Raw genomic sequence first — 18,120 nt, 5'->3', positions numbered from 1 at the left:
GGGGGAAAGGGCGAGGGAAGGAGAGAGAGAAGGAGGTGGGGGGGAAAGGGCGAGGGAAGGAGAGAGAGAGAGAGAAGGAGGTGGGGGGGGAAGGGCGAGGGAAGGAGAGAGAGAGAGGTGGGGGGGAAAGGGCGAGGGAAGGAGAGAGAGAGAGGTGGGGGGGAAAGGGCGAGGGAAGGAGAGAGAGAGAGAGAGGTGGGGGGAAAGGGCGAGGGAAGGAGAGAGAGAGAGAGAGGTGGGGGGAAAGGGCGAGGGAAGGAGAGGTGGGGGGAAAGGTAGAGGGAAGGAGAGGTGGGGGGAAAGGTAGAGGGAAGGAGAGGTGGGGGGAAAGGTAGAGGGAAGGAGAGGTGGGGGGAAAGGTAGAGGGAAGGAGAGGTGGGGGGAAAGGTAGAGGGAAGGAGAGGTGGGGGGAAAGGTAGAGGGAAGGAGAGGAGGGGGAAAGGGCGAGAGAGGGAGAGTGGGGCGAGGGAAGGAGAGAGGGAGAGGGGGAGGGAAGGGGAGAGGGGAGGAAAGGGCGAGGAAAGGAGAGAGAGAGGGGAGGAAAGGGCGAGGAAAGGAGAGAGAGAGGGGAGGAAAGGGCGAGGAAAGGAGAGAGAGAGGGGAAGAGTGAGAAAAGGGCGAGGGAGAGAGAAGAAGGGGAAGAGAGAAAGAGAAAAGGGCGAGGGAGAGAGAAGAAGGGGAAGAGAAAAGCGGCGAGGGGAAGAGAGAGAAAAGGACGGGGAGAGGGCGAGAGATAGAGAGAGAAACATAACAGAAAGAGAATGACGGGGACACGAGAATAGAGAGAGAGAGACTTAATAAAAAGGAGAAAGAAGTACTAGAGAGCCAGTGTGGACAGAGAGAGAAATAACATGTTAAAGGAAGGGGGGAAAGGGCTTTGCCGAGCAAGTTAAGCGCCTTAGTGTTTGCGTTTAAGGCACCTGTTGTACCGAGTCACGTGATACTCGCAACTTACAGCCAGCGGTTATCACACACGCATCGTCGTAAATATCTGTGACGAGAGAGATACAAACTCTTTCAAATGTCGCTCTTTCCTTCCTCTGAAAAACTAACAAAACTTGATGTCTTTATCAATTCCAATTCGGTTCCTAACTGCCTTCTAAACTAACCGGGTATTCGTTGTTATTCATGCGTCTCGCAAACGGACTATCAGTTTTATTTTTGTTGTTCGACTTTAATGTTCTTACCACGGGTAGCTTCTCTCAGTCGTTACCTTTACGACGATGTTAACCCACACGGTTTTTAACGTCTTAAGTCATCCATGCAAAACAATGTGGACAAAACAACGAAAAATGAGAGGAAAATACGGCCGTTAAACAGATATATAATTAAAAATAAAAAAAAGCATTTCATTTCTGTTTGTCTTCCTCGTAAATTAACGTCATCCTTTTATTATTATTGTGTTTTTTAAGTTGATGACAGACACAAAGTCAAAGTCGAAGATCGGTTAATTGTTTTATGAATTACAAACGAAAACATGTGAGAAAACACGGATTTCTTTGATATGTCTTCCAAAACTCGCACAAGGAGGAATAATACTAACTGGAATGGAGTTCTGCAGGACTTGTTTGGCGAAGGTAAGTAAATTATGGGTGCTAATGCAGACAGTGATCCGCGCTAATTTTAAATCGTATTTCCACATTTAATTAAAGTGTTTTTGTTTGTTTGGTTTTTTTTTTTTGGGTTTTTTTTTTTCAATTCTAAGGTTAAAGTACAGAATAGGTACAAAACACCTTCCTCATGTTAAGAATGGCTTTTTAAATAACGGATAGTTTCAGCACGGATCACTCTCTGCATGAGTACCAAATTATGTAAAGAAATTAATGAAATTGTGATTCATGAAATGAGAAATCGATTCCTCGTTTCTGTTCCGTCTTTAACTTCTTTCACATTTTCATTTATTTTAATATATTTTTCATATATTTTAAAATCAACTGTATTTTCAGGGTTTGTCAGTGTTTTTAGATGAAACATTTTTTATCATTGGCGTAGTTTGATTTTTTTTTTTTTTTTTTAAATTTAATTTCGGTATTTATAAAGTAAACTGGGCTCAGCAGCTCAGTCTGTAAACTTCACTGATTGAGCTGAAATAACATTTAAAAAGCCGGGTAGAGGTGGACATTAAAACTATTCTGTACTTTCACCTAACAATTTAATAAACAAAAGGGTACCCCGCTATTTTTTAAATAGTATTTTTTAAAGTTAAATTCAATCTTTACGATAGCTTTTAATAAATTGTTAGGTAAAAATACAGAATAGTTACAACATACCCTCCCTCCCTCCCCATGTTAAGAATGGCTTTCTAAACACTATTTCAGCACGATACAATATGTGCGGTGTGGTGTGCACTGCACAAGTACCAATACAACATATCGTAAAAAATGAATTTAACTTGAAATTTGGGTGAGTGAGTTTCTATCACCATTTTGCTTTAGTACTTATGCACTTATGTTACCGTGTTGAAAACGTTATTTTGAAAGCTATTCTTAACATGGCGAGGATTTTTTTAGCAGAGTTGGTCAGGGTAATCCGATATCGACGTTTACCTCACTGTTTTATTTCTTATTTTGAAGTGATTATCGAGTCTTCAAAGACTTCGCGGCCATCTTTTCTTGTTCTCCGGCATTGTTCAACATTACTCGTTTTTCGAACCGAATAAAAACATTTCACATTAAATAAAAACACTAAAAATTTATCCAGTTAAATAGAAAAGTAACTCTTGCCTTTGATAACATGTGATATATATTTGTTTTTTGACAACTTCTTCGTACCTCTATGTTAAGTAATAAAACCCCCTAATTCTTAAAAAAAAAAAATAAGGACTGTCCATAAACTGCATCAATAAAAGAAATTAAGGTATATCACCTGTTTTTTGCTTTTTTTTGTATTTTTACAACCCCCCACCCCCCACCCACTCACCCCCAGCGTAGTATTAAACATCCCTAACCACCCCATGTTAAGAACAGCTTTCGGAATAAACACCCTCCCAACCTTCCCATGTTATGAACGGCTTTCGAGGGGGGGGGTTATTCCGAAAGCCGTTCTTAATGAGGAGGTTGGGGTGTTTATAATACGTTGGGGGCCGGCACGTCGTAAAAATTTACCTTTTTTTTAATTAAAAATTTATTTTATAAGGAAAAATGAAACCTCGGAAACAAAATATTTTAATCTATTTTGGGTGCTAATGCAGACAGTGATCCGTGATCCGATCCGCGCTATTTTTTTTTTTTTTTTTAATCGTATTTTCACGTTTAATTAAAGTTGTTTTTTTTTTTTTTTTTACAATTGTAAGGTTAAAGTACAGAATATGTACAAAACACCTTCCCCTCCTCATGTTAAGAATGGCTTTTTTAAATAACATTATTTCGGCACGGATCATTCTGCATGAGTACCAACCATTTAAGTACTTGTCTTTTTAATTCGCTAGTTTCCATAAAATTTGCTTTCTTTTTTTTTGTACAAACGATGTTTGTAGTTTGTTAACTTCAAATTTGTTTAAAGTTACAATTCAGTGAATAGCCACCTTAATTATTTAAAGTGAAATAAGTTTCGGTATTACTCGCAACAAACTAATAAGTTTATGGAAAAGTTTATTTGCCTTACATATAAAGCACTGGCGGAAAATATAGTCATTATCTTTATAAACAAATCGAGAGAAATCCGTGCTTTCACACAATACGAAACTAACATTTGCCAAATCTAAAACTTAGCTTAGGGTTAGGATTTAAAAAAAATAAATAAAGTGGGGAAGAAAGTTTGATTCGTGTTATCTAGAAATATCCAACGATAACCGAGTTCTGAAGTTCATAATCCTATACTAACTAGAAAGTTATAAAATTGTAATTATTTTGTACTTTCATCTAACAATTTCATAAAGATGTCGTAAAACTTGAATTTAACTCGAAAATACTATTTCAAAATAAAAATACAGCCCGGTCCCGGTAACATAACTATCTTTTTTATTTAATTGTTAGGTGAAAATACGGAATAGTTATAAAACATCCTCCCCTACCCATGTTAAGAATGGCTTTCTAAATGTTATTTCAGCATGGTACAATAAGTACTAGGATTTTTTTTAAAATCCTAGTTAGTTAACTTATTTCAATAGATATTCTATTAAAAGAAAATTAAAACAACGTTTTGTACAGTTATTAAAGTTACGCATAGGCGAGAAGTACACACGCAACGCATGTCTTGTAATCACAGGTAGCCACATTGGAAATATGTCAGTATGCCGGTTTTATTTACCAATTCAATGTTTTCTTTTTCTCTTTCGAAAATTGAATTTAACACTAATACGTCATAAGCTTAAAAAATAGCTATTACATAGGCATTTTCGATAATATTATGGGTAAAAAAAACTTGTCGAGAGAACTGTTTTAGGGTTGTTTGGAAAATAGAACGGAAATTTAAATTGCGTTTCGTGTTAATCTTTTAATGTTGCATGCGCCAATACAATCGAAAGTAGTTGAAATAAAATTCAACAATCGTGATTTTTATATTTGGGGAAACAAAAAGAAAAAGATTTTTTATATAAACAAAATTTTATTAAAACGAAATAATTTAAGCTACTCATGGTCATGCAGAGAGTGATCCGTGCTGAGGTGATGTTATTTAAAAAGCCATTCTTAACATGGGGAGGGGAGGATGTTTTGTACCTATTCTGTACTTTAACCTTACAATTGAATTAAAAAAAAAATACTTTAGTAAGCGTATAAATACTATTTAAAAAATAGCGCGGGCACTGCCACTACTGCACTAGCACCTTAATTTTTATACGAAAAAAAAAAAAAGTAAATTTGGCAACATTTTATAGGTTTTCGGGCATGCTGACAACGAAGAACGGCTTTCGGAATAAATCTTCAACCTCATGTTAAGAACGGCTTTCAGAATAAACACCCCCTAACCTTGCCAGCATACCTGAAAACCTTTAAAAATAGACATTTCGAATGTGAACGGTGTTTTCGATTTTGTTGGCACATGCGCAATTTAAAAAAGAACGGAACGAAATTTAAATTTCTGTTCCACTTTAAAACAATCCCAAAACAGAACGCTCTCGACAAGTTGTACCTAAATGAATATTCAAAGTTATTTTATGATAATCGTGCTCAAAACGTTTTTTTTTATTTTTTATTCATTTATTACATTTTCACCCCAAACAAGGCACATTGCCACTGTGGTGTAGGGGGCTACTATCAGGGGCAGCAACTACTGGGGCACTATGTTGGGATTTGGGCAGCAAGATGTCGGTTCACGTTACACTTGAACTTCTGCATGTCGATACAGTTGGGGAAGCAGGGATCTGGAATGAAATTCCAGAGTCTAGCGGTTCTGGGGAAAAAACTACTGGAGTTGAAAGATCTACATCTAGGGATCTCTACTGTGTGGGGGTGGGATTTAGCTGCCTGTCGGGTTTGTCAAGGGTGTCTACGTCGTGGGGGCACAAGTGTCTGCAGTTCGTCAGCATTCACCATTAAAACACTTGTAGAACAGGCAGAGGCATGCAACGTTTCATTGATGGAACAGAGGCTGAAGCTTGGATGCCAGTTCAGGGCCTATCAGATTTGCGACTCTTTTGAACCTTGTCTAGGAGTGAGAGACTAGCAGCAGATGCACCAGCCCAAATGTGACAGCAATACTCCATACATGGGCGAATGGTGGCCTTATAGAGGTACAGGATACTTTCAGATGTCAGTAGTTTTCTAGCACAGTAGAGAGGCTCTCTACTAGAGAGGCTCTCTACTAGAGAGCCTACCTTCTTCGCAACGGCCCTGGCAATGTTTTCAATATAATTGTTCCAACTCATGTTTCCTGTGAACGTTAAGCCAAGCAGTTTGAAAGATGTACTTTCAGACAGGGAGCCACTGGCCATAGCTATTGGTGGCAGACAAGGTTTCTTGTAATTATTGAAGGAAACCAGTTTAGTCTTGGCAGCATTGAATGTGAGCATCCATTTTTGTCCCCATTCCACTACAGATTGGAAGTCATCCTCTAGTGTTTTTGCCATTTCTTTAGTTATGTGTTCATTTGTTTTCCTGTAATGCCTGTTATAGAGTGTGGTGTCATCAGCATATATACCCCTCAGAGTCAGTTTTGTCGAGGAGGTCATTAATAAATATTAGGAACAATAGAGGTCCAAGGATAGACCCCTGAGGCACTCCTGCATTTATATCACATTGTTTATATGTACGACCATCGAGGACAACCTGGATTTGTCTCTTATCTAAGAAGGATTTAATGATGTTAAGTATTCTACCAGTGATACCGTATGATCTAATTTTCCTGAGGAAACTCATGCCATACCCTGTCAAAAGCCTTAGATATATCTAGAGCTACCACTCTGCACTTCCCCCGCTTTGTCCAGTGATTGGTATATACGTTCAGAGATTACAGTGAGGATATCTGCTGTGGAATGGGTTTGTCTAAATCCATATTGTTTGTCAGTCAGAAGTTTAGCATCTGTAAGGTGACGGACTAGAGCATGGTTAATTATGGTCTCAAATATTTTGGCAAAAAGTGGGAGGAGGCTAATGGGGCGATAATTTGATGGGTCAGTTCTTTCACCAGAATTCTTGAATACTGGTACCACAGAAACAGTTTTCTAACAGCCCAGAAAGCATGATTCATTAAGGCATTTGTTGTAGAGTTTGGAGAGAACTGGAGCTGCTGCGGCTGAGCACTTTTTTAATAGCACAGCTGAGATGAGATCAGGTCCACATGCTTTTGAAGTGTCAAGGTTTTTTTATGATAGCATGTACCTGAGCAGGGGTGATTTGTAGATCGTCTAGCTTGGCGTCTGTCCGCAAAGGAAAATCATGCAGGGGGTGGTTGGAAGGGTCTAGTGTGGAGTTTGAGGCAAACCAACTGGCAAGCATATTAGCCTTGTCGGTTGCTGAGCAAACAACCTCGTGATTGTTGGTTAGTGGAGGATTTGTTGATTGCCCATTATTTACTACACTGTTGTAGATTTTCCAGAAGTCACGAGTTCCTAATTTTAGTGGTTTCAGTAAATTCTCTCTTAGCTGTCACTATTTCTTTTTTAACGTTACTTCTAGCTTCTATATACTTATGTCTGAACTGGACTTATGTCGGTTAAATCTGCGGTATGCATGCTGCCTTTGAGCAATGGCAGTTGCGCAAGTAGAAGTAAACCATGGGGGGGGGGAGTGGGGCTTGCTATAAAATTTCCGCATGGGAACGTGCTTCAATTGCTGTTTTGAACGATTCAGTGGTCTCATTTGTGCACTGTTCAGCAATAATATTTTTATAAAAATATAAAATAAAGGTGCTAGTGCACTTACTGATCCGCGCTATTTTTTAAAATCGTATTTCCAAGTTTAAAGTTTTATGGGCGCTTATGCAGTTTAGTCAAGACATTAAAACAATGAAAATATTGAAAAATAAAGTTACATCGTACGTACTCGTTATAGTCTGAAGTTCTCAAAAAAAAACTTCACTTAATTTCATAAAGTAGTTTTTATTTTACAGCGAAAAAATAATTTGTTCCGATACCGAGCAAAAGGTTCGATTTTTAGGAAGAAAAGCTAGTATTAAAGATGGGGAGGAGGTGTCGGCACTTTAACTGGAGTTATCTCCCTTTGGCGTGTTCAACAAATTTCGTAATGGCTGACTTCAAGGCGCTCTCATAAAAACGTTTTTCTGCTGTAAAATAAAAACTACTCGATCAAATTAAATGATTTTTTTTCCCCCCCGGAGATCTTCAGTCCAAAACAGATCTGTACAATATAACCTTTTTTCGATATTTTCATTTTTTAATGTCTTAACTAAACTGTACAAATACCGTTTTAGGATATTTATTTTATTCAGTTGTAAGGTTAAAGTACAAAATAGGTACAAAACACCCTCTCCTCATGTTAAGAATGGCTTTTTAAATAACATTATTTCAGCACAGATCAATAAGTGCACTAGTACCAAAATAAATTTTCAAATAACCAAATGAAGATGCGACCTCTACTCCGACCAAATTTTGATTAGTCAATATTGATTTTAAAAAATTTATTATGGATCGTTCCAAAAGTAAAGCCCTCTCCCCCAATTTAAAAAGTTGAAGAATTACAAAGATAGGAGTGGTACCATTAAAACGAGCAACCTTTAGGCTTTTATTTTTCTACAGTCAGCACCCTTCTCAATGCACTTTTGCCAGGAATTCAATGATCCATCTACTTTTGACACACGTATGACAGAGGTTGCTTTCTTAGAGTCTCACAAGATGTATTAGAATTTGGGGGGGAATTTTTGACACTCTTAACACGAAACTGCGAATAAAATATTAAAAAAAAAAAAAAAATTGTAATTTCTCTTAAAAGTGAGTTTATTTTCTTTATGGAATATAAACTTCCAAAATAAAATATTAAAGTTGTTTAAAAAATATAGAAATATTTTTTTAAAAACGTGTTTACAAAGTGCCGGCGCGCCTTCATGCAGCCATTTTTTTTTTACGTAATGAAATAATTGAATTTTACAAGTTAATTTTTTTCAATTTTTAAACTTTAAAAAAGTATCAATTTTTCTATTGGTTAAATTTTTACGATATTTTCAGGGTCAATGTGAAATTTTATGCTCTTTCTAATATACTGAATATTTTAGACAAACGTTTTTTAATTCACCCCCCCACCATTTTGAAATGTCTAACATTTTAATAATGTACCAAAGTTTTACATATCACAAATTGAAGAGAAAAGATCAATAAATAATATTCAAATTTAAAAAAAAAAAAAAAAGTTTTGTGCAAATTTACCTGTAAAGCCTAAAGTTTACAACCTTTTTAAAAACACGCTTTTTTATGAAACCTTGTATTGCACAGAAAGTTTCGTTTTATTAAGAAAATTATTTCTATGTCATGCAATGTTTTTTAATATCTATAAAAGAAATTTTTTTAAATCCATAAAGTGGTATTTAAATATATTAAATCAAAAACTCGTGTATTTCTTTGAAAAAAGAAAAAAAAAATCAACTGGTTTCTTTTTTAAAGGACAAGAAATTATAATTTGTGACTAGTTTTCAGGGATGGAGGCACAAATTTCTTTACATGCAAGGCTAGACGGCTAACGCGAACGTGGTTTTTACTTCCACCCGTAGTTAACTACTTCCGGTTTTGATAAAAATGTAAAATGTTTGTGTCATGTTGGGATTTTCAAACAGACGTTTAAAAAATTATTTAAAAAAAAATGAATTTTAAAATATAAATATGGATAAATTCTGAACAATGAAGAATGGAACTAAACATTCAATAGTATTTTTTTATAGGCAAGTGATTTTTTGGAATTTATATAGAGTTTTTATAATCGACGTAAGTTAAATAGTTTATTTCCTTCAAATCTTTTTAAAGAAAACCGATTTAAAAAAAAAAAAAAAAAAATTGCATAATTTGCTATTAAACTTGTTATTTTTAAAAAAGTTGGTCTTTGCTCCCTTAATTGAAAAAAAAAAAAAAAAAAAATTAGGGTTTGATTTACATTTTCCAAGTAGTTATAAGCTTCAAAAAGATAGTAAGTTGAATTATTAGTTCTTATCACGTCATTTTTTAATGGCCACTTCTGATACACCTAAAGTCTCACACCATCAATATCTGCAACAGATGGATGGAACTTTCAGCGTGCATAAATTCAGTCATCATGACAATGCAATTTGCAATTACCTCCGATCCATTCGGGCGAATTAAAAACGGGAATTAGGAACGCCCCTCGTAATTAGCTGTAAAAATGAAGTAGGATAATGTTTCAATAAATTTAATTTTCTGTAAATCTGGTTTTGTTGCTTTCACTTAGCCAAATTAGTCAAAGATAGCTGTAATTTTTTTTTGTTGAAGAGGGGGTAGCTAATTTCTTACTTACGAGTAATGATAAAAAAAAAAAAAAAAAAAAAAAAAGAAAACTTACGGTACACCTTACTGGGTTTGTATTATTGTACACAGATTCGAAAAAGTTGTCAAAAAACAAATAAGTGTTATCAAAGGCAAGATAAGTTACTTTTCTACCAAACTGGATATATTTTGTGTTTTTATTCAATGTAACATTTATTCAGCTCGAAAAACATGCAGTGTTTACCAATGTATTGGACAATTCAAAATGGCGGCGACTCTCTTAAACACGGTAAGTTCGAGAAAAGGTGTTATAAATAATAAACTAGACAAAATGCTGTTAGAAATTCGCTCAATGTATATTACCGTGACATAGGTTGACATATATTCGGTGTTTTTTTTAATAGTATTCTGTCTAGTTTATTATTTATAACACCTTTTCTCGAACTTACCGTGTTTAAGAGAGAGTCGGCCGCCATTTTTAATTGTCCAATACATCGGTAAACACTGCATGTTTTTCGAGCTGAATAAATATGTTACATTGAATAAAAACACAAAATATATCCAGTTTGGTAGAAAAGTAACTTATCTTGCCTTTGATAACATTTGTTATATATTTGTTTTTTGACAACTTTTTCGAATCTATGTGTACAGTAATACAAACCCAACTTACCTTAGTCCGGAGGTGGTTTCCAGATGGATAGGGCAAACTTGTCTTTCAGAAATGACCGCTATTTGATTAAATGAATTCGACTAAGTGAAATTAACGAAACTAGATTCAACATTAACAGCTTACAGTTTTAGAAGTCTAAAACTATGCTAGTCGATTGAAAATTAGTTTTTCCGGGGTTTTTTTTTATACTTTAACTTAATATTCACTGTTAAATTGACGACTAATAGATTTTCGGGTATACTGAAAACGAATATTACATTTAAATTTGAGGCACCAAGTGGTTTTCTGGATATTAAGACCTTTATTATCCAATGTAATCCATTAGTTTTACTGGCGACCAGGTCTTTTTACTAACTGAAAAGTACTAATGCGCATGCGTGCTACAAAACACCCCCTCCTCCCAATTTTAAGATTCGCGAACGCTACTGACATTAAGTAATACATTGGGAAAAATATCTCAATAGTTAGAAAATTACTTGTCTGTCCCAAATTTGAATGTGATATTCGTTTACAGCGTACCTGAAAACATGTAAAAGTTGTAATTTTAAAGGCGAGTGTTAAAATGGAGAAAAAAAAAAAAAATTTACCTTTTAGTTTAATTCCCATCACGATTTTGGTTATGTCCACAACTTAGAAAAGGGAACAACAACAACGGGGGGGGGGCACACAGGAACTCTATTCTTTATAATTAATAAAAAGAAAATTTGCATAAAATGCAAATTTTCTTAAAACTCCAATAGTCCAAAGTAAATGTAGATCATAAAAATCTGAATTGGGTTAATCTATTTGGTTAACCTGTAAACAAATGTAAAAAATTGAATCAAATAATATTTTGTCTTACAAAAGATGTTTAGTGTTTGTGTATATAAACCTGGTTGTGAAATATGATAGCGAAAAATAAAATGGCAGGAAAACTTCATAAAGTACTTATTACTGAGAAATATTTGCATATACCGAAAATTACAGAAAATTTTGCTTCCTTGCACTTCATTTCAATTTTCAGTCTATAGACTCGAAATTTTTTTTTTTTTTTTTTTTTTACATGGAGGTCACCACTTATCAAGGCCCGGAGGCCACTCAGGGATAAGGGTTATTGCGTGTACAGTAATCAATGAGATAGTATTGTAGTAATCATTAGTATTGGAGATTTGATAGTGTCTTACTTAAGGGGGCGGTTTATCAGGAATTTGTTTATGTTGGACTTGAAGAGATCCAAGTTGTAGTCAGTTGGGAAACAGGCAAAAGGAAGAGAGTTCCACAGGCGTGCACTTCTAAGAAAGAAACTCCATTCATGGAATCTACGTTTGGATTAAGGCACATATAAAGAGTGGGAAAATTAATGAAAGTAGTTTCAGCCAGACGGGTGTTTCTCGTGAAAGATTGGCGAGGGGGGGGGGCGAGAGATTGGAGCTCAGACGAGTACTTGCCATGGAAATAACGATAAAACAGAGACAGGCTCGCAACGTCTCTTCTATGGGAGAGAGGCTGCAGGGAAGAGAAAAGGGCATCCCCCACTAAACCACGAAGTCTATTTTGTACTCTGTCAAGGCAGGATAGGCTGTTTTTAGTAGCTCTTTCCCAGATGTGGCAGCAGTACTCCATCCTTGGACGTACTTGGCTTTTATACAGATAGAGATTTTTGGGGTATCGGAATTGGAAATGGAAATGGAAAAATTTTAGCTTATTTTCCGATGCCAAAACCGATTTCTTAAATTATCTTTATTTGATTTTAATTGCAGAAACATCTTCCACTGCTGGTAGTAATAATAAAATAATAAATATTTATTGATTTAAACTTCCAGTAAGACTTAAATCTCTAGATCACATCCTCACAAGTGTGGTTTTACGCTTGAGAAAATATAAGCACATTTAAGATGTGTGTGTGTGTGTGTGTGTGTGTGTGTGTGTGTGTGTGTTTTACGGTAATCGGGACAAAATAACACTTTTATATTTAAATATTTACAGATTTATAAAGAATCGGAATTGGTAATTGTATCAAAATAGGGAAAAATATTGAAATCGTACCATCACTAATATATATATATATATATAACATAATCTTCGACCTTTTCTAGGTGTCTCTTGACAAACTCTGGAATATGTCTAACTGTGGGAAACTATAACGCGTAACGTTACACACGTTTACACACATAGACCCAACACGTTGTAGCAGAGTACGTCGCAAGGAACATAAGACAAGTAATAACTCGACTCCTTTTCTTTTGTAACTAGGACATTTATTTCCGGATACTTTACCGAATAAACCGTGATTATACTTCTTTTCTCTGACCTCTGTCCTTTCGAACGTCGTCCACATCTCTAACATGTTCATCCTCTCCAGCGTCCTCTCTCTCTCTCCTTTTTATAGTCTTTCTTTTTCCTTACCATGTCGTCATTTTGCATACGGCTCGGTATTTGAATATAGCCGTTATACGCGCCCTGTTACATACGAAATTTCGAACGGAAACCTCTATTTAATCCATCAGGGCACCATGTTCTCGTTCAGGCAGCTATGACCGGATGGAAATATCACAAATTTCATGGCGGAAGTCTTAAGCAAGTGCCCTTGGCCTAAGTAATAATCAATTTTAGAGGTTAATGGTTCAATCCTCAGTGTGAGCAATAGTAAGAATACCATTCTACCTGGCCATAGTTGACTGAGCGAGAACAAACTACCTTTGTGGATCAAATGAAGGGGGTTCCATTCCAAATTCCGTACTGATTCCAAAGTTTGACAAGACGATTCCTCAGTTCGACAATGTACACCTGAAAGAGATCGGAGTTTACATCGGCCGAAACGTTGTGAGAATAACATCCAAGATGGGAACAGTAGTTCAATTAATTCAAATAAGATAAATTGCTAATGTTACATGTTATTTTTATTTATTTTTTCGTTTATACATGCTTTGAGCAAAAAAGTGGGGGGGGGGCGTTATTTGAAACTCTAACTGTAGCCATAAACCCATTTCACTGTAAATAATAAAAGATACCATGCCTTAGAACACCATCCTCTATTCTTGTGGAAGAGGGGAGGAGTACAATGTTTCATTCTTCTTCTTTTTTTTTTTTTTTTTTTTTTTTTTTTCCAGGTAAACTTTTTATATAGTCTGTCTCGCTTGATGCTCAAAGACTCGTTATCTTCTAATCTCAATTGAGTAGGAGAATGAGACTGTATATTATAAAACGTTTAAATACTCACAATCGGGTACTTTTACTTTACAACTATGAGGAAGGAGGAGTGCTTGAATCACCCACATACCAGAACTTGGTATGAATGGTGACTTTTTTTTTTTTTTTTTTCCTTCCACTTAAAGCCTTTATGTCCATCGCTCAACAAGAAAGGAGAGAAGAAAAAAAAACTACCCAGGTGTTATTAATGGACATATGTCTCACCACAAATAATAACGAGACACTTGGGCGATGATGCCTCTGTTATTATTCACATTTGCTTTCTTAGTTTGTTTAAAAGCATTCCTTTTTTTTTTTTTTATCTCCCCCTCCCCCGACAAAACGAAGATGGACCTGTAAATTCACCCTTGTCCGTTCGTCTGATCCTCCGTTCGTCTGTCCGCACTTTTCTCAATAACTACGCCTTGGAATTGTTTGAAATTTTGCACAAACATTAAACATGTTATGAGTAAAAAAAAAAAAAAGTAACAAAACGGATTTTCAGGGAAAACTCTGGTTGCCTCCCTAGGGGTGGCTTTCGGGTTAAAATGGCTAAAATTGACACTTTTGTGCTTATTAAAAAAAACTTGATGCCTTAGATTTTTATGAAACTTTCTTAAAAGTTGTAACTAAGTGATTTCTATATAATTTTGTTTATCTATACTTCGCGATAACTCTTGGGTGTGCCCCAGGGGCTCTTTCAGGGCTAATAAAAACACTCCATTTTTGGGACTATTTTACCATGTTTGTCCAAAATTTTCTGTGTATGTCTATTTGGCAGTTTTGCATGGTGCTGAATTCAGATTTAAATATGTTAAGGCCTTGGGGACTTTTGGGGTTAAATAGTGTGTGTGTGTGTGGGGGGGGGTGATAGACTTAATCATTTCTTTTTCTGCATGGTGCAGAATTCAAATTTACATATGTTAAGGCCCAAAACTGCACCGTTTGTTCATTTTTCACCAGGATTTTACGTCCCCTGGGGACTTTTGGGACTTAATTGGGGGGGGGGGCAAATGCTGAACTTGTCATTTTTTTTTTAGGCCTCGTTCACTGTGTACTGATGGGGGACCATGCATGCTTCACTTTTTTTTCTAGATTTCGTGTTTGTAATATAAGATATTTTGGTGCTTGTTAAGATCGATTTTTTAATTTTTTTTTTTTTTTTTTTTTTACACAGTGATCACCACTTATCAAGGCCCGGAAGCCACTCAGGGATAAGGGTTATTGCAAGTACATTACGTTAGTGTGGAGATTTGATGAAGTGTTTAATTAAGGGGGCGGTTCATTAGGAATTTGTTAACATTGGACTTGAAGACATCCAAGTTGTAGTCCGGAGGGAAGCAGGCAGACGGAACAGAGTTCCACAGGCGTGCAGTTCTAAGAAAGAAGCTTTGTTCATGGAATCCGCATTTTGATTTAGGCACAGATATAGAGTGGGGGAAATTTTTCACAGTGGATTCAGCTAGACGGGTGTTTTTCGTGAAAGATTGGCGAGGGAGGACCAGATTGGAGTTCAGACGAGCACCTGCCATGGAAATAACGATAAAACAAGGATAGGCTCGCAACGTCTCTTCTGTGGGAGAGAGGTTGCAGGGTAGAGAAAAGGGCATCCCCCACTAAGCCACAAAGTCTATTTTGTACTCTGTCAAGGCAGGATAGGCTGTTTTTAGCAGCTCCTGCCCAGATTATATATGTCGTTTTAAGCAAAGACACTATTACATACTTAATTGTCATGCCAAAAATAGTTATATATCCAAAAATTGCAAAAATTCACCGAGTAGAAAGTTATAGTTAAGTCCTGGACAAGCGCCTAATTCAATTAGACTTTTTTTTTTAGAAAAAATAACACTAAAATTTCCTTTTCATATTACCGTAAGATTTTACTTTTCGTTGAAGGGCGTGTTTTTTATTTCTACCTCGAATTTATGGCTTGTAACAGCTACCCTAAATTTTAGGTTCGTAATTGCTAACTCAAACTTGCTGTTTTGGATTGTTACTGCAGAATTAGGGTTAATGCCGAAGTTATTGATTTTTCTCTATCGCCATTCTAGATTTGGGGTAAGTGACCACAACCCTAAACACTTGGTTAGTGACCACAACCTTGAATATTAAGTTAGTGACCACAACTCTGGACGTTAGGTTAGTGATCGCAACTCTGGACACTGGGTTAGTGATCGCAACTCTGGACACTGGGTTAGTGACCGCAACTCTGGACACTGGGTTAGTGACCGCAACTCTGGACGCTGGGTTAGTGACCGCAACTCTGGACGCTGAGTTAATGACTGCAACTTTGGACGCTGGGTTAGTGACTGCAACTCTGGACGCTGGGTTAGTGACCGCAACTCTGGACGCTGGGTTAGTGACTGCAACTCTGGACACTGGGTTAGTGACTGCAACTCTGGACCCTGGGTTAGTGACTGCAACTCTGGACGCTGGGTTAGTGACTGCAACTCTGGACGCTGGGTTAGTGACCGCAACTCTGGACGCTGGGTTAGTGACCGCAACTCTGGACGCTGGGTTAGTGACCGCAACTCTGGACGCTGGGTTAGTGACCGCAACTCTGGACGCTGGGTTAGTGACCGCAACTCTGGACGCTGGGTTAGTGACCGCAACTCTGGACGCTGGGTTAGTGACCGCAACTCTGGACGCTGGGTTAGTGATTTTTCTCTATCGCCATTCTAGATTTGGGGTAAGTGACCACAACCCTAAACACTTGGTTAGTGACCACAACCTTGAATATTAAGTTAGTGACCACAACTCTGGACGTTAGGTTAGTGATCGCAACTCTGGACACTGGGTTAGTGACCGCAACTCTGGACGCTGGGTTAGTGACCGCAACTCTGGACGCTGGGTTAGTGACCGCAACTCTGGACGCTGAGTTAATGACTGCAACTTTGGACGCTGGGTTAGTGACTGCAACTCTGGACGCTGGGTTAGTGACTGCAACTCTGGACGCTGGGTTAGTGACCGCAACTCTGGACGCTGGGTTAGTGACTGCAACTCTGGACGCTGGGTTAGTGACTGCAACTCTGGACGCTGGGTTAGTGACCGCAACTCTGGACCCTGGGTTAGTGACTGCAACTCTGGACCCTGGGTTAGTGACAGCAACTCTGGACCCTGGGTTTTTGACTGCAACTCTGGACCCTGGGTTAGTGACTGCAACTCTGGACCCTGGGTTAGTGACTGTAACTCTGGACGCTGGGTTAGTGACTGCAACTCTGGACGCTGAGTTAGTGACCGCAACTCTGGACGCTGGGTTAGTGACCGCAACTCTGGACGCTGGGTTAGTGACTGCAACTCTGGACGCTGGGTTAGTGACTGCAACTCTGTACCCTGGGTTAGTGACTGCAACTCTGGACCCTGGGTTAGTGACTGCAACTCTGGACCCTGGGTTAGTGACTGCAACTCTGTACCCTGGGTTAGTGACTGCAACTCTGGACCCTGGGTTAGTGACTGCAACTCTGGACCCTGGGTTAGTGACTGCAACTCTGGACCCTGGGTTAGTGACTGCAACTCTGGACCCTGGGTTAGTGACTGCAACTCTGGACGCTGGGTTAGTGACTGCAACTCTGGACCCTGGGTTAGTGACTGCAACTCTGGACGCTGGGTTAGTGACTGCAACTCTGGACACTGGGTTAGTGACAGCAACTCTGGACCCTGGGTTTTTGACTGCAACTCTGGACCCTGGGTTTTTGACTGCAACTCTGGACCCTGGGTTTTTGACTGCAACTCTGGACCCTGGGTTTTTGACTGCAACTCTGGACCCTGGGTTTTTGACTGCAACTCTGGACCCTGGATTAGTGACTGCAACTCTGGACGCTGGGTTAGTGACCGCAACTCTAGACAATAGGTTAGTGACCACAACTTTGAGTCCAGGATTAGTGATCACACATAGGATTAGTGATGGGGTCAACGAATGGCATTTATTTAGGGCTTGATTCAGGGTTTGTGTTTTCATCTGTATTAGGTTTGCGTTGGTTGTCAACTCTTTCAAATAAACCAAGAAATTGATCAAATGTTTTACATAATTTAGAGATTTTGTTTGAGATCATCTAATTGCAAGAATAACAATCATATGATCGTTTTCTTTTTGTGCTTCCAAACACGGTAGCAATTGCTTCACGACATTCAGTGTGGATGTTTTTAACTTATGTCTCCCATATTGGAGTTGTTACTCTAAAACTGAACTTGCACTTTTAGTGGGGGGTACCCGGCGTTGCCCGGCTGTTTGGAGGTGTGTATGTAGGAGGGAGGTGCCTGTTTTAATATTATAAAAAAAAACACGATGTTAAAAAAATTGGAAAAACCAAAACAAATCAAAACCGCAAACAAACGTAAAAAAAAAAAGGTGTAAAAGAGGAAAAAAAGTTTAGGTAGGAAGGCAGGCTCGAACCCAGAGCATTGAGGCTAAGGCGGAAAAAAAATGCCTGACACGTTACCTCTATGCCAAAGAGACACA

General features: G+C 37.8%; 1 protein-coding gene across 2 annotated transcripts in view; it reads left to right on the top strand.

Moving 5' to 3' along the window:
* Positions 1-691: 691 nt before the first annotated feature.
* LOC145284822 (uncharacterized) overlaps positions 692-18,120 on the top strand; it is a 229,152-nt gene continuing 211,723 nt past the window's right edge. Inside the window, exon 1 of one of the 2 annotated variants that reach the window (XM_080133791.1) lies at positions 692-1,577. In XM_080133791.1, the coding sequence (XP_079989917.1) occupies positions 1,505-1,577 (73 nt within the window). In that variant the 5' untranslated portion in view covers positions 692-1,504. The remainder of the gene's footprint in view (positions 1,578-18,120) is intronic. The other variant, XM_080133789.1, reaches the window with a different exon arrangement.

The sequence above is a fragment of the Euprymna scolopes genome, chromosome 9, assembly GCF_053919585.1.
Source record: "Euprymna scolopes isolate OS-2025 chromosome 9, ASM5391958v1, whole genome shotgun sequence".
NCBI classification, from domain to species: domain Eukaryota; kingdom Metazoa; phylum Mollusca; class Cephalopoda; order Sepiida; family Sepiolidae; genus Euprymna; species Euprymna scolopes.
The sequence above is the reverse complement of the archived record's forward strand: the minus strand, read 5'-3'. Positions and strand labels throughout refer to the sequence as shown.